The sequence below is a fragment of the Trachypithecus francoisi genome, unplaced genomic scaffold (genome assembly GCF_009764315.1).
Source record: "Trachypithecus francoisi isolate TF-2019V2 unplaced genomic scaffold, Tfra_2.0 Lachesis_group4, whole genome shotgun sequence".
Lineage (NCBI taxonomy): Eukaryota > Metazoa > Chordata > Mammalia > Primates > Cercopithecidae > Trachypithecus > Trachypithecus francoisi.
Window position 1 is genome coordinate 115,614,993 of NW_022681469.1, and position 13,609 is coordinate 115,628,601.

The 13,609-nt window shown below is 49.4% G+C and overlaps 1 protein-coding gene across 6 annotated transcripts; it reads left to right on the forward strand.

Annotated features, from left to right (window-relative positions):
- The first annotated feature begins 867 nt into the window (after positions 1–867).
- On the forward strand, positions 868–13,609 carry POP7 (POP7 homolog, ribonuclease P/MRP subunit). 6 transcript variants are annotated; one of them, XM_033192231.1, is made up of 3 exons: positions 12,209–12,457; positions 12,607–12,709; positions 12,930–13,609. In XM_033192231.1, the coding sequence occupies exon 3, from the start codon at positions 12,940–12,942 to the stop codon at positions 13,360–13,362; it is 423 nt and encodes a 140-aa protein (XP_033048122.1). In that variant the 5' UTR covers positions 12,209–12,457; positions 12,607–12,709; positions 12,930–12,939; the 3' UTR covers positions 13,363–13,609. The 6 variants fall into 6 exon arrangements, with proteins under 6 accessions (XP_033048120.1, XP_033048122.1, XP_033048124.1 ...); XM_033192233.1 differs by having other exon boundaries at positions 12,631–12,709; XM_033192229.1 differs by lacking the exons at positions 12,209–12,457; positions 12,607–12,709 and adding an exon at positions 868–1,134.

Here is a 13,609-nt window from a genome sequence, read left to right on the forward strand (position 1 = left end):
CTCGTGCCTCGGCCTCCCGAGCAGCTAGGATTACAGGCACACACCACCAGGTTCGGCTAATTTTTTGTATTTTTAGTAGTGAAGGCGTTCGCCATATTGGCCAGGCTGGTCTAGAACTCCTGACCTCAAGTGATCTGCCTGCCTTGCCCTCCCAAAGTGCTGGGATTACAGGCGTGAGCCACCGCGCCCGGCCTCTATATCTTTATTTTTTTTGAAGCAGGGTCTCACTCTGTCAACGAGGCTGCAGTGCACTAACTCGATCTCGGCTTACGGCAGCCTCCAACTGCCGTGTCTCAAGCGATCCTCACATCTCAGCCTCCCGAATTGATGGTACTATAGGTGTGCATCATTGTGCCCAGATAACTTTTTTATTCTCTGTAAAGATGGGGGCAGGTGGCGTGTCTCACAACATTGCCCAGGCTGGTCTTGAACTCCTGGCCTCAAGGGATCCTACTGCCACAGGCTCTTGAATAGCTGGGACTACATCCGTGTGCCACCACACCCAACTAATTTTTAAAATTTCTTGTTTCTGTGTTTTGCAAGACAGAGTCTTGCTGTTGCCCAGGCTGGAGTGCAGTGGCGCGATCACAGTTGACTGCATCCTCTGCCTCCTGGGCTCAAGCGCCCTGAGTAGCTAGGACTACCGGGCACACCAGTACGCCCAGCTAATTTTTTTTTTTTTTTTTTTGTAGAGACAGGTTTCCCCCATTTTGCCCAGGCTGGTCTTGAACTCCTGGACCCAAACGATCTTCCTCCCAAAGTCCTGGGATTACAGACATGAGCCACCATGCCTGGCCTCTCAAAAGCCTCTGTTTCTCTTACAGAAGGATGTTAACACTGCTCTGCGCCCCAACCCCGACCCCCAACTCCACACTCTTCAGTGAGTGCTCTAAGAATTAAAATAAGTGAATGTGAAAGGCTTTGACAAGAGAGAAACTGCTATGCAAATGTGAGGTGACTGAAACCCCCTTTGTTTAAAAAGAGGACTTTTCAAGAATGACTTGGCTGAACTTTTTCAAGGCTTGAAAGTTCCACGTATGCTTTCACCTTTTTCATTGGAAGTTACTCCAGAATGTATACCTTACTTCCCAAAGCTGTCGCCCAACACAATGTAATCCTCAAAACAAGGAAAAGGTAAGTTTGACCTGGAATTTGAGTGCCTGGTGTCTTGCCATGATAGAGTGTTGACTTCAGGAACTATTATACGTGGAACAACTTTTGTTTCCCCCACCAAGTACCACTAGGCTTCTCTGCACTTGGAGTTTTCCTGTTTTCCTTTTTTAACTATTATATTTATTTAAGAGACAGGGTCTTGCTCGGCTACCCAGCCTGGAGTGCAGTGGCACAGTCATGGCTCACTGCAGCATCAACCTCCTAGGCTCAAGTGATCCTCCCTCCTCAGCCTCCCTAGTAGCTGGGACTGCAGGGAGTGGCACACCACTATGCCCGGGTATTTATTTATTTAGAGAAAGAGTCTCACTCTGTTGCCCAGGCTGGAGTGCAGTGGCGTGATCTCAGCTCACTGCAACCTCCGACCCCAGGTTCAAGCCATTCTCGTGCCTCAGCCTCCCAAGTAGCTGGGATTACAGGTGTGTGCTACCATGCCTGGGTAATTTTTGTATTTTTAGTAGAGCGGGTTTCATCATGTTGGCCAGGTTGGTCTCAAACTCCTGAACTCAAGTGATCCACCTGCCTCAGCCTCCAAAAGTGCTGGGATTACATGTATGAGCTACTGCGCCTGGTCTGGCTATTATTTTTCACTTTCAGATTTTTGTACAGACTGAAGGATCACTATGTTGCCCAGGCTCTTCTCGAACTCCTGGGCTCTAGGAGTCCTTCCATCTCGGCCTCCCAAAGTGTTGGGATTATAGGCGTGAGCCACTGTGCCTGTCCTGCTGTCTGTTTTTATATTTTATTTAATTTTTAAATTTTTTTCGAGACAGAGTTTCACTCTGTCGCCCAGGCTGGAGTCCAGTGGTGTGATCTCAGCTCACTGCAACGTCCATCTCCTGGGTTCAAATGATCCTCCCACCTCAGTCTCCTGAGTAGCTGAGACTACAGGTGGGTGCCACCACGCCCAGCTAATTTTTGTATTTTTAGTAGAGACAGAGTTTCGCCATTTTGGCTGCCTCAGCCTCCCCAAGTGCTGGGATTACAGGCGTGAGCTGCCACACCCAGCTAATTTTTGTATTTTTAGTAGAGACGAGGTTTCACCATTTTGGCCAGGCTGGTCTTGAATTCCTGGCCTCAAGTGATCCTCCCACCTCGGCCTCCCAAAGTGTTGGGATTACAGGCATGAGCCACCGTGCCCTGCCACCTAGCTTCCTTTCTCAAAGAGGGAGTTCATAGGCTTTAATTTCTGGTGACTTCACCATCAGTGTTCACACTTTACAGTCGGTGGGGATTACTTGTCCAAAGTCACAAACTGGTGTCCAGGAGATCCAGGGAGACCCCTCTAGTCTTCTACCCTGGTTGTATTAGTCAGTTCTCATGCTGCTAATAAACCTTGTCCTTCCTTGAGCCCAGAAAGACAAGGTTGTGTACTTCAGCCTGGGCAACAAAGTGAGTCCTTGACTCAAAAAGAGAGAAAAGTGAAAAAACAAACAAGGTAGGTGGATCACGAGGTCAGAAGATTAAGACCACCCTGACCAACATGATGAAACCCCGTCTCTACTAAAAATACAAAGTTAGCCAGGCGTGGTGGCTCATACCTGTAATCCCAGCTACTAGGGAGGCTGAGGCAGGAGAATCACTTGAACCCGGGAGGCAGAGGTTGCGGTGAGCACAGATTGGGCCATTGCAGTCTGGGCAACAAGAGTGAAACTCCGTCTCAAAAAAAAAAAAAAAAAAAGAAATCACTTGGACCTAATGTGTTTTTGTTTGTTCAGGTGCTGCTCTGTAAAATGTCTTGGTCTGTGTTCTAAACTTGCAAACTTTTTAACTAAACAAAGAGATTTGATTAGAAGGTTAATGGAGATCAAAGAGTAGTCTCAAGCAAAACCAAACTGCCAGCCTCTACCTCTTTTTTTTTTTTTTTTGGAGACAGAGCCTTGCTCTGTTCCTGGGGCTGGAGTGCAGTGGTGCAATCTCCGCCCCTCCGGGTTCAAGCGTCTTATATTTTTAGTAGAGATGGGTTTTGCCATGTTGGTCAGGCTGATCTCAAACTCCTGACCCTCAGGTGATCCGCCCGCCTCGGCCTTCCAAAGTGATGAGATTACAGGCATGAGCCACCATTACTGGCCCCTTTCTTTTCTTTCTTTCTTTTTTTTTTTTTTTGAGACAGAGTCTCCCTCTGATGTCCAGGCTGGAGTGCAGTGGCGCGATCTCGGCTCACTGCAGGCTCCGCCTCCCGGGTTCGGTTCACGCCATTCTCCTGCCTTAGCCTCCAGAGTAGCTGGGACTACAAGCGCCCGCCACCACGCCTGGCCAATTTTTTTGTATTTTTAGTAGAGACGGGGTTTCACCGTGTTAGCCAGGATGGTCTCCATCTCCTGACATAGTGATCCGTCCGCCCTGGCCTCTTAAAGTGCTGGGATTACAGGCGTGAGACACCGCGCCCAGCCCCCCCCCCCCCCGCCCTTTTTTTTTCCGTAATGGCGGATTCCTCTTCTGTGTTTTCCATCGATGAAATGCAAGGAGAGGGCTGAATGCGGCGGCTCACGCCTGTAATCCCAGCACTTTGGGAGACCGAGGCAGGTGGATCACGAGGTCAGGGGTTCCAGACCAGCCTGGCCAACATGGTGAAACCCCGTCTCTACTAAAAATACAAAAATTAGCCAGCGTGATGGCGGCTGTAATCCCAGCTACTCGGGAGGCTGAGGCAGGAGAATCACTTGAACCTTGGAGGCGAGGGTTGCAGTGAGCTGAGATGGGGCCACTGAACTCCAGCCTGAGAGAGCAAGACCCCGTCTCAAAAAACAAACAAACAAACAAAAAAAACATGCAAGGGGATAAGGACTGTCTTGTCAGATCGGTTTATTGTCAAATCGGTTTATTACGGAGCTTGTCTTCACCCACTTAAATTGCGAGCCTTGATATTTATTTTGCAAAACATATTTTAGGTACCATGGAAAGACATACGACCTGAGTAATGGAGTGATAGCTCCTAAACTGTGCTTGTTGTTAATTATGACATAATGGGCCTTAAAATTAATTTATTGCATTCAGAATTACTTTTAACCCTGAGCTAAGTTCTTTTTTTTTTTTTGAGACGGAGTCTCGCTTTGTCGCCCGGGCTGGAGTGCAGTGGCCAGATCTCAGCTCACTGCAAGCTCCGCCTCCCGGGTTTACGCCATCCTCCTGCCTCAGCCTCCGGAGTAGCTGGGACTACAGGCGCCCGCCACCTCGCCCGGCTAGTTGTTTTTTTTTTTTTTTTTTGTATTTTTTAGCAGAGACGGGGTTTCGCCGTGTTAGCCAGGATGGTCTCGATCTCCTGACCTCGTGATCCGCCCGTCTCGGCCTCCCAAAGTGCTGGGATTACAGGCTTGAGCCACCGCGCCCGGCCGACCCTGAGCTAAGTTCTTTGTTCAACCAAACATAACTGCGTTGTAAGTCACCAGTGACCGCCACATTGTGAAATCTACTGGTCGATTATCTTATATGACCTGTTACCAGCCAGTGACATATATGGTCACTCCCTCCAGAAATGCCATCTTCACCTGGCTTTCTGGATGCTATATTCTGTTGGTTTTCCTCCCACCTCACTAGCTGCTATTTCTCAGACTTTTACTGGTTCCTCCTCTTCTCCCCATCCTCCCAGGGCTCAGTCCTTCAACACCTCCACATTGGAACAGGATATGGGTAGGGCACAGTGGCTCACATCTGTAATCCCAGCACTTTGGGAGGCTGAGGCGGGAGGATCGCTTGAGCCCAAGAGTTCAAAAGCAGCCTGCACAACATAACGAAACCCTATCTCTACAAAAAATAAAAAAATTAGCCGGGTGTGGTGGTGCGCACATGTAGTCCCAGCTACTCAGGAGGCTGAGGTGGAAGGATTGCTTCAGCCAGGGAGGCAGAGGTTGCAGTAAGTGGAGATCAAGCCACTGCACTCTAGCCTGGGTGGCAGAGCCAGACCCTGTCTCAAAAAAAAGTGAATGGGATATAGGACCTACTGCTAAACATTCCTGTCTCTGCCTAATCATTACTTCCTCTCGGAAAACCTTGGATCCCTCAAGATGATATTGGCTGTCTCTCCTTGGGAATCCACCCAATCCTATTCATGTCCCCTCCCGTTAGCACAGGTCACACGATCGTGCTCACCTTGTCTTGCACACTACAATATGAGCAGTTGAGCACAGTATTATGTAATATAACTGGTATGTTCACAGCCTAACAGGTCACCTTGATTCATCCCTTATAGCTGTGTAATATTCCATGGGATGAATGTGCCGTAGATTGTTTACCTTGCACTGATCAAAAGTTATCTGGAGGTCGGTGGCTCACACCTGCAATCCCAGCGCTTTGGGAGGCCGAGGCAGGAGGATTGCTTAAGTACAGGAGTTTAAGACCAGCCTGGGCAACACAGGGAGACCCCCATCTCTACATAATAAATTAATATGGAAAAAAGCCATCTGGGTTGCTTCTGGTTGGGCTATTACAAATAAAAATGCTATGGATGGGCTGGGCGCGGTGGCTCATGCCTGTAATCATAGCACTTTCAGGGGCTGAGGCAGGTGGATCATGAGGTCAGGAGTGCAAGACCAGCCTGGCCAAGATGGTGAAACCCCATCTCTACTGAAAATACAAAAAAATCAGCTGACATGGTGGCACGCGACTGTAATCCCAGCTACTCAGGAGGTTGAGAAAGATAATTGCTTAAACCTGGGAGGCAGAGGTTGCCGTGAGCTGAGATTGTGCCAGTGCACTCCAGCCTGGCCTGAGTGATACAGTGAGACTCCATCTCAGAAAAAAAAAAAAAAAAAGCTATGGATGTTCATGTACAGGTTTTTAAATGCTGAGAAATACTCTTGCTGGGTCATTTGGTAAGTGTACATTTAATTTTAGAAGGAACTGCCAAACTGTTTTCTAGGATGGCTGTAGGATTTTACACTTCCACAAGCAGTGTATGAGAGATCCAGTTTCCCTGCATTCTCATCCACACTTGGTATTGTTAGGATTGTGTATTTCAGCCATTTCAATGCATGTTATTGGTAGCTTGTCATGGTTTTCGTGTATATTTCCTTAATAGCTAGTGATATTGAACATCTTACGATGTGCTTATTTACCATTCTTATACTGTCTTTCACTGAAATGTCTGCTTGAGATTTGCCCATTTTCTTTTTCTTTCTTTTTTTAGCCAGAGCCTTGCTCTGTTGCCCAGGCTGGAGAACAATAGTGTGATCCTGGCTCACTGCAACCTCTGCCTTCCAAGTTTAAGCGATTTTCGTATCTCAGCTTCCCGAGTAGATGGGATTAACAGGCGCCTGCCACAAAACCCAGCTAATTTTTGTATTTTTAGTAGAGAGGGGGTTTCACCACGTTGGCCAGGCTGGTCTCGAACTCCCAACCTCAAGTGATCCACCCACCTCAGCTTCCCAAAGTGCTGGGATTACAGGCAAGAGCCACTGCTTGCTTGCTTGCTTCCTTCCTTCCCTCCTTCCTTCCTTTTTTTTCTTTCTTTCCCTCCCTCCCTCCCTTCTTCCCTCCCTCCCTCCTTTCCTTCCTTTTACTTTTTCTTCCTTTCCTTCCTCTCTTTCTTTCTCAGAGCCTCACTTTGTCACCCAGGCTGGAGTGCAGTGGTATAATCACAGTTCATTGCAGTGTTGTCCTCCTGGGTTCAAGCAATCCTACCCCAGCCTCCGGAGTAGCTGGGACTACAGGCACACACCACCATGCCTGGCTAATTTTTAAATTTTTTGTAGAGACAGGATCTCACTGTGTTGCCCAGGCCGGATTTGCCCATTTTCTAATTGGGTTGTTTGGTTTCTACTTCTTGAGCTTAGAGAGTGTTTTATATATGCTGGATACAAGTCCTTTGTCGGATATGTGATTTGCAAATATTTTCTCCCAGTCTGTGGCTTCTCTTTTCATCTTATTAATGTGGTCTTTCACACAGCAAATGTTTAAACATCTTGATGAAGTCCAATTTATCAATGTTTTTTATTTTGAGACGGAATTTCACTCTTGTTGCCCAAGCTGGAGTACAATGGTGCGATCTCAGCTCACTGCAACCTCCGCCTCCTGGGTTCAAGCGATTCTCCTGCCTCAGCCTCCTGAGTAGCTGGGATTACAGGTGCATGCTACCACGCCCGGATAATTTTTTGTATTTTTGGTAGAGATGGGGTTTCATCATGTTAGCCAGGCTGGTTTCGAACTCCTAACCTCTGGTGATCCACCCACCTCAGCTTCTCAAAGTGCTGGGATTATAGACATGAGCCACCGCGCCCAGCCCAATTGTTTTTCTTTTATGGATTGTGCTTCTGGAGTCACGTCTAAGAACTCTTCGTCTTTAGCTGGGCGTGGTGGCATGTGCCTGTAATCCCAGCTACTCAGGAGGCTGAGGCAGGAGAATCTCTTGAACTCGGGAGGCAGAGGTTGCAGTGAGCCGAGATCCTACCACTGCACTCCAGCCCGAGCAACAGAGACTGCGTCTCAAACAAACAAAAAAACAAAACTCTTCGCCTGACCCTACACCATGAAGTTTTTTCCTAGATCACTATCCATTTTGTATTAACTTTTTGCATAGGGCTGAGGCTCATTGCTTTGCCTATTTGTGCAATTGTTTCAGCACCACTTGAAAAGATCGTGCTTTCCCCATTAAAACGCTTTTGTACCTTTGTCAAAAACAAGTTGGTTGGCAGTGGCTCACGCCTGTAATCTCAGCACTTTGAGGGAGCTGAGGCAGGAGGATTGCTTGAGTTCAGGAGTTCAAGATCAGCCTGATCAACATAGTAAGACCTCGTCTCTACAAAAAATAAAACAAAATTAGCTGGGTATGGTGGTGTGTGCTGATAGTCCCAACTACTTGGGAGGCTGAGGTGGGAGGATGACTTGAGCCCAGGAGGTCGAGGCTGCAGTGAGCCAAGATTGTGCCACTGCACTCCAAGCCTGGGTGACAGAGTGAGACACTGTCTTATAAACAAACAAAATTTATTTATTTATTTATATTTATTTTTATTTGTTTTTGAGATGGAGTCTCGCTCTGTCGCCCAGGCTGGAGTGCAGTGGCGATCTCGGCTCACTGCAAGCTCTGCCTCCCGGGTTCATGTCATTCTCCTGCCTCAGCCTCCTGAGTAGCTGGGACTACATGTGCCCACCACCACGCCCGGCTAATTTTTTGTATTTTTAGTAGAGACAGGGTTACACCGTGTTAGCCAGGCTGGTCTCGATCTCCTGACCTCGTGATCCGCCCACCTCAGCCTCCCAAAGTGCTGGGATTACAGGTGTGAGCCACCGTGCCCGGCAAAAAAAATTATTTTTTAAAGAGACTTAGTTGACTGTACTTGTGTGAATCTATTTCTGAGGTCTCAATTCCATCTTATTGATTTATGTGTCTATCACACTGGGGAGACCATAGTTTCTTGGTAACTATATTTATATAGTAAGTCATAAAATCAGGTAGATAGTGTGATTCCAACAACTTTTTCAAAGTGGTTTTAACTGTTCTACTTCTTTTGCCTTTCCATATAAAGTTTAGAATAAACATCTATATTTAATACAAACAAACATTGCTGAGATTTTTGTAGGAATTGCATTACGCCTATAGATCAATTTGGGTTTTTGTTGTTGTTGTTGTTTGAGACAGAGGTCACTCTGTTGCCCAGGCTGGAGTGCAGTGGCGGGATCTCAGCTTACTGCAACCTCTGCCTCCTGGGTTCCAGCTAGTCTCCTGCCTCAGCCTCCCAAGTAGCTGGGATTACTACCAGGTGCACGCCACCACACCCAGCTAATTTTATATTTTTAGCAGAGATGGGGTTTCACCATGTTGGCCAGGCTGGTCTTGAAATCCTGACCTCATGTGATCTGCCCGCCTTGGCCTCCAAAGTGCTGGGATTAAAGGCGTGAGGCACCACGCTCGGCCCCTATGGATTAATTTGAAGAGAATTGGTATCTTTAATATGTTGCATCTTCCAATTCAATCCTAATCTTGTGGTTAATGAAAGAATCTGAAGTAAAGAACTATGGGATTGAAATGGGGTGCTGGGAGCAAATTTCTCTGGAATCTGAACTCTCTTCGACCTGTGATCAAATGAGGTCGGACTCCATCCTAGGGAAGTGAGAAGGGTCTGGGAGACATAAATATGCCAACTCACCTGTGTAGGTTTACAGTTTACAACATTACCTGGGGTTTCACAACTCAACTGCAAGAAAAGAATTAGCATCCGCATTTTTTTTAAACCAGTGTTTTCATATCCTTTATTCCCAAGTCAATGTATTTGTCAGTTTGAATGTTACATGTATGATAAAACAGATTATGAAAAGTATACTTATGATGAGAACATTATTTTATGTAACTGATCATTGAATATGCAACCTCTTGTAACAATAACTTAATGGACCCAACTCTACCTTCTGAATGGACAAATTTTATGATTCCCCTAAAACGCTTTGAGTTGGGTATAGTTTCTGGTTGCTTCTTCCTGTGACCCAAGACTTAAAAATGAGGCTGGGCACAATGGCTCACGCCTCTCAACCCAGAGCTTTAGGAGACCAAGGCAGGAGGATCACTTGAGATCAGGAGTTTGAGACCAGCCTGGCCAACATGGTGAAACCCCATCTCTACTAAAAATAAAAAAATTAGCCAGGCATGGTGGTGCATGCCTGTAATCCCAGCTACTCAGGAGGCTGAGGCAGGAGAATCGCTTTAACCTGAGAGACATATAGAGGTTGCAGTGGGCTGAGATCACGCCTCTGCACTCCAGCCTGCGCAACAGAGCGAGATTGTCTCAAAAAAAAAAAAAAGAATGAATCTCTGGAAACTAGCAATTAGAGCCAGACCTCCCTAGGACCAAGGAGACAGGAGTCGGGGAAAAGGACACTACAGATGATGCCCACAGTCTCAAGCACTGTGGCATATGCTTGACTTCAGAGCATTCTGGCGCTCAAGGTCAAGTGTGGAGCCATCTATATATCCTGTCAATGCAAATGCCTGCAACCGCTACAATTAACAGGATATGGGAGAGAGGAGGCATATAATGTGTGGAGGAATAAATCAGTCCCAACAATTATGTGAACATTTCGAAAATTTCAATACCAAGGATTAACTTCTAAAATACAACTTTACATACTGGCGCATGCCTGTAGTCCTGGCTATTCAGGTGGCTGGGGCAGGAGGATTGCTTGAGCCCAGGAGGTCAAGGCTGCAGTGAGCTATGATCACACCACTGCACTCCAGCCTGGGCAACAGACTGAGACCCTGTCTCAAAAAAAAAAAAAAAAAAAAAAAGACAAGTTTAGGCTGAGCACAGTGGCTCACACCTGTAATCCCAGCACTTTGGGAGGCCAAGGTGGGAGGATCGCTTGAGCCCAGGAGTTTGAAACCAGCCTGGGCCACAAAGTGAGACTCCATCTCTACAAAAAAATTAAAACATTAGCCGTGCATTGTGGCACACACCTGTGGTCCCAGCTACACAGGACGCTGACACAGGATGATGGCTTGAGCCCAGGAGTTCAGGGCTGCAGTGAGCCATGTTCATGACACTGCATTCCAGCCTGGGTGACAGAGTAGGAGGACCCTGTCTCAAAAAAATGAAGTAAATTGGCCAGGTGCAGTGGCGTGTGCCTGTAATCCCAGCTACCCAGAAGGCTAAGGCACAAAAATCTCTTGAACCTGGTAGGCGGAAGTTGCAGTGAGCTGTGATCACACCACTGCACTTCAGCCTGGGCAACAGACTGAAACCCTGTCTTTAAAAAAAATAAAAATAAAAATAAAAGACAAGTTTAGGCTGAGTTAAGCACAGTGGCTCACACCTGTAATCCCAGCACTTTGGGAGGCCAGGGTGGGAGGATCACTTGAACTTAGGAGTTCAAAACGAGCCGGGGCCACAAAGTGAGACTCCATCTCTACAAAAAAAATTTTGAAACTCAGCTGTGCGTTGTGGCGCACACCTGTGGTCCCAGCTACACAGGAAGCTGACACAGGATGATCGCTTGAGCCCAGGAATTCAGGGCTGCAGTGAGCCGTGTTCATGCCACTGCACTCCAGCCTGGGTGACAGAGTAAGGCCCTGTCTCAAAATAATTTAACAAATTGGCCGGGTGCTGTGGCGTGCGCCTGTAATCCCAGCTACTCAAGAGGCTGACGCACAAGAATCGCTTGAATCTGGTAGGCAGAGGTTGCAGTGAGCTGAGATCACACCACTGCAGTCCAGCCTCGGCCACAGAGTGAGACCCTCTCTCAAAAATAAATAAATGCAAGTTTATAGTCAGAAGCTATACAGCTAGCCATTCAATAAAATGCATGTGCAATATGGTGGAGGAGCTGTTGTGAACATCCCCATTTGAATGCTGGGCAAACAGAGTAGTTCAAGGTCCCCAAAGGATGCAGCAGGTCCTCCTCATTTCAGAAGGGAACTCTAGAAACCATCCAGTCTGGGCAGAGCCCCCACTCCACTGGCCTGGAGAGCCACGAATCCGGCGCACGTCCTCCCCACTTTGCCCACCAGGGGGCGACAAGTCCCTGTTAAGGGGTCGCGGGCCGCAGAGATGGTGGGAAATGGTTGAGGGGCGTGCGTGGGTCAGCGTTCCTTGGGGACCCGTGAAGCCTGGGCTTAGGGCTCACAGCGTGGGTCCCCAGCAGAGACAGGAGGCGGACAGCTTCCCGTGAACTGCAGGGGAGTCCCGGGACGCTGTCCTCCAGCGAGGTGGGGACCGGCTACGTCCCTCAGTTCCCCCCTTGGTCCTCGGGCCACAGGGACATTAGACTAGGGGGTCAGTTCTTCCAGGCCTACTCAGGCCTCTTCTGACCAGAGGCGCTGCGACGGACGGGGAGTTCAGGCCTCTTGGCGACCGCGGTCTCCTGAACCCTCCCTGCTCCCGTGGGGAAGAACCCCACCCCTAGAACAGCCTCCCCTCCAGGTGTCTCCCCTACACTACCCCTCCGCCAGCCCTAGGGAGGCCGACCCTGCCCCTTCTAGCGCCTCCCCTGCTTGGACCTGGTCCCCGCCCTCGGCCGCCCGCCAGTCCCCGAGGCGTACACGTGGTAGATCCCGTCAGTCCCGGAAGTCTCGCGTTACTCAAACGCCTCGCGCAGTCGCACTTGTGCTCAGGGAAGGGGCGGGGTGAACGGAAGCCGGGAAGGAGAGTCTCGGTTCGTGGGGTACGGCCGCGCGTGCGCATTCCGCAGCCCGTTCAGGACCTAGGCGCTGGCCGGGCGCCCACGGGCCGGCGGGTTGGTTGCGCCCCCGTCCTTCTTTCCCTGGGACCTGGGGTCGCGGTTACTTGGGCTGGCCAGCGAACCCTTGAGTGGCCTGGCGGGGAGCGGGCCTCGCGCGCCTGGAAGGCCTTGTGGAGCGAAGAGAGTGAGCACGGGAGGGGCGGCGGAGAGGCGCAAGTTTGGGGGAGACGCGGGATCTGGAGGTGGGTAGGAGGGGACGAGGGGCCGGAAGGAAACAGGGTTGTCGAGTGTGTCCCCTCTCGGGTGCACCCTTTGTTTTTGTATTTGTTTCAGACAGCGGCTTGCTCTGTTTCCCAGGCTAGAGTGCAGTGGCGCGATCACGGCTCACTGTAGCCTCGAACTCCCGATCTCAAGCGATCCTCCCGCCTCGGCCCGGGTAATTGAAAAAAATTTTTTTAAGACAGGGTCTTGCTGTGTTGCCCAGGCTGGTATCAAACACGCAGGCTCCAGTGATCCTCCCGCCTCGGCTTCCCAAAGTGCTGAGGTTACAGGCGTGAGCCACTGCCGAGCCAGGTGCACCCTTTGTACAGGAAAAGGGGTAGGAAAGGCTTCGAGGTCACTGTGATCCCTCTGATCCCATCCCTTTCCCATGCCAGGGCACACAGCATGGCAGAAAACCGAGAGCCCCGAGGTGCCGTGGAGGCTGAACTGGATCCGGTGGAGTACACCCTCAGGAAAAGGCTTCCCAACCGCCTGCCCCGGAGGCCCAATGACATTTATGTCAACATGAAGACTGACTTTAAGGCCCAGCTGGCACGCTGCCAGAAGCTGCTGGACGGAGGGGCCCGGGGTCAGAACGCGTGCTCTGAGATCTACATTCACGGCTTGGGCCTGGCCATCAACCGCGCCATTAACATCGCGCTGCAGCTGCAGGCGGGCAGCTTCGGGTCCTTGCAGGTGGCTGCCAATACCTCCACCGTGGAGCTTGTTGATGAGCTGGAGCCAGAGACCGATACACGGGAGCCACTGACTCGGATCCGCAACAACTCAGCCATCCACATCCGAGTCTTCAGGGTCACACCCAAGTAATTGAAAAGACACTCCTCCACTTATCCCCTCCATGATGTGGCTCTTCGCATGCCGAGTACTGGACCTCGGACCAGAGCCATGTAAGAAAAGGCCTGTTCCCTGGAAGCCCAAAGTACTCTGCATTGGGGTGGGGGGTGGTAATTGTCTCTTGGCGAGCCCAGTTAGTGGGTCTTCCTGAGTGTGTGTGTGTGTGATTTGTAACTATAGCCATATAAATAAAAAATCCTGTTGTACTAGTGTCCTGCCA

Bases quoted from the DNA above. Each gene is read 5' to 3' on its own strand.
- POP7 (XM_033192229.1), top strand. From the start codon at position 1,073: ATGTATACCTTACTTCCCAAAGCTGTCGCCCAACACAATGTAATCCTC. The intron at 1,135-12,929 runs GTAAGTTTGACC...TTCCCATGCCAG, and splicing joins ATCCTCAAAACAAGGAAAAG to GGCACACAGCATGGCAGAAA.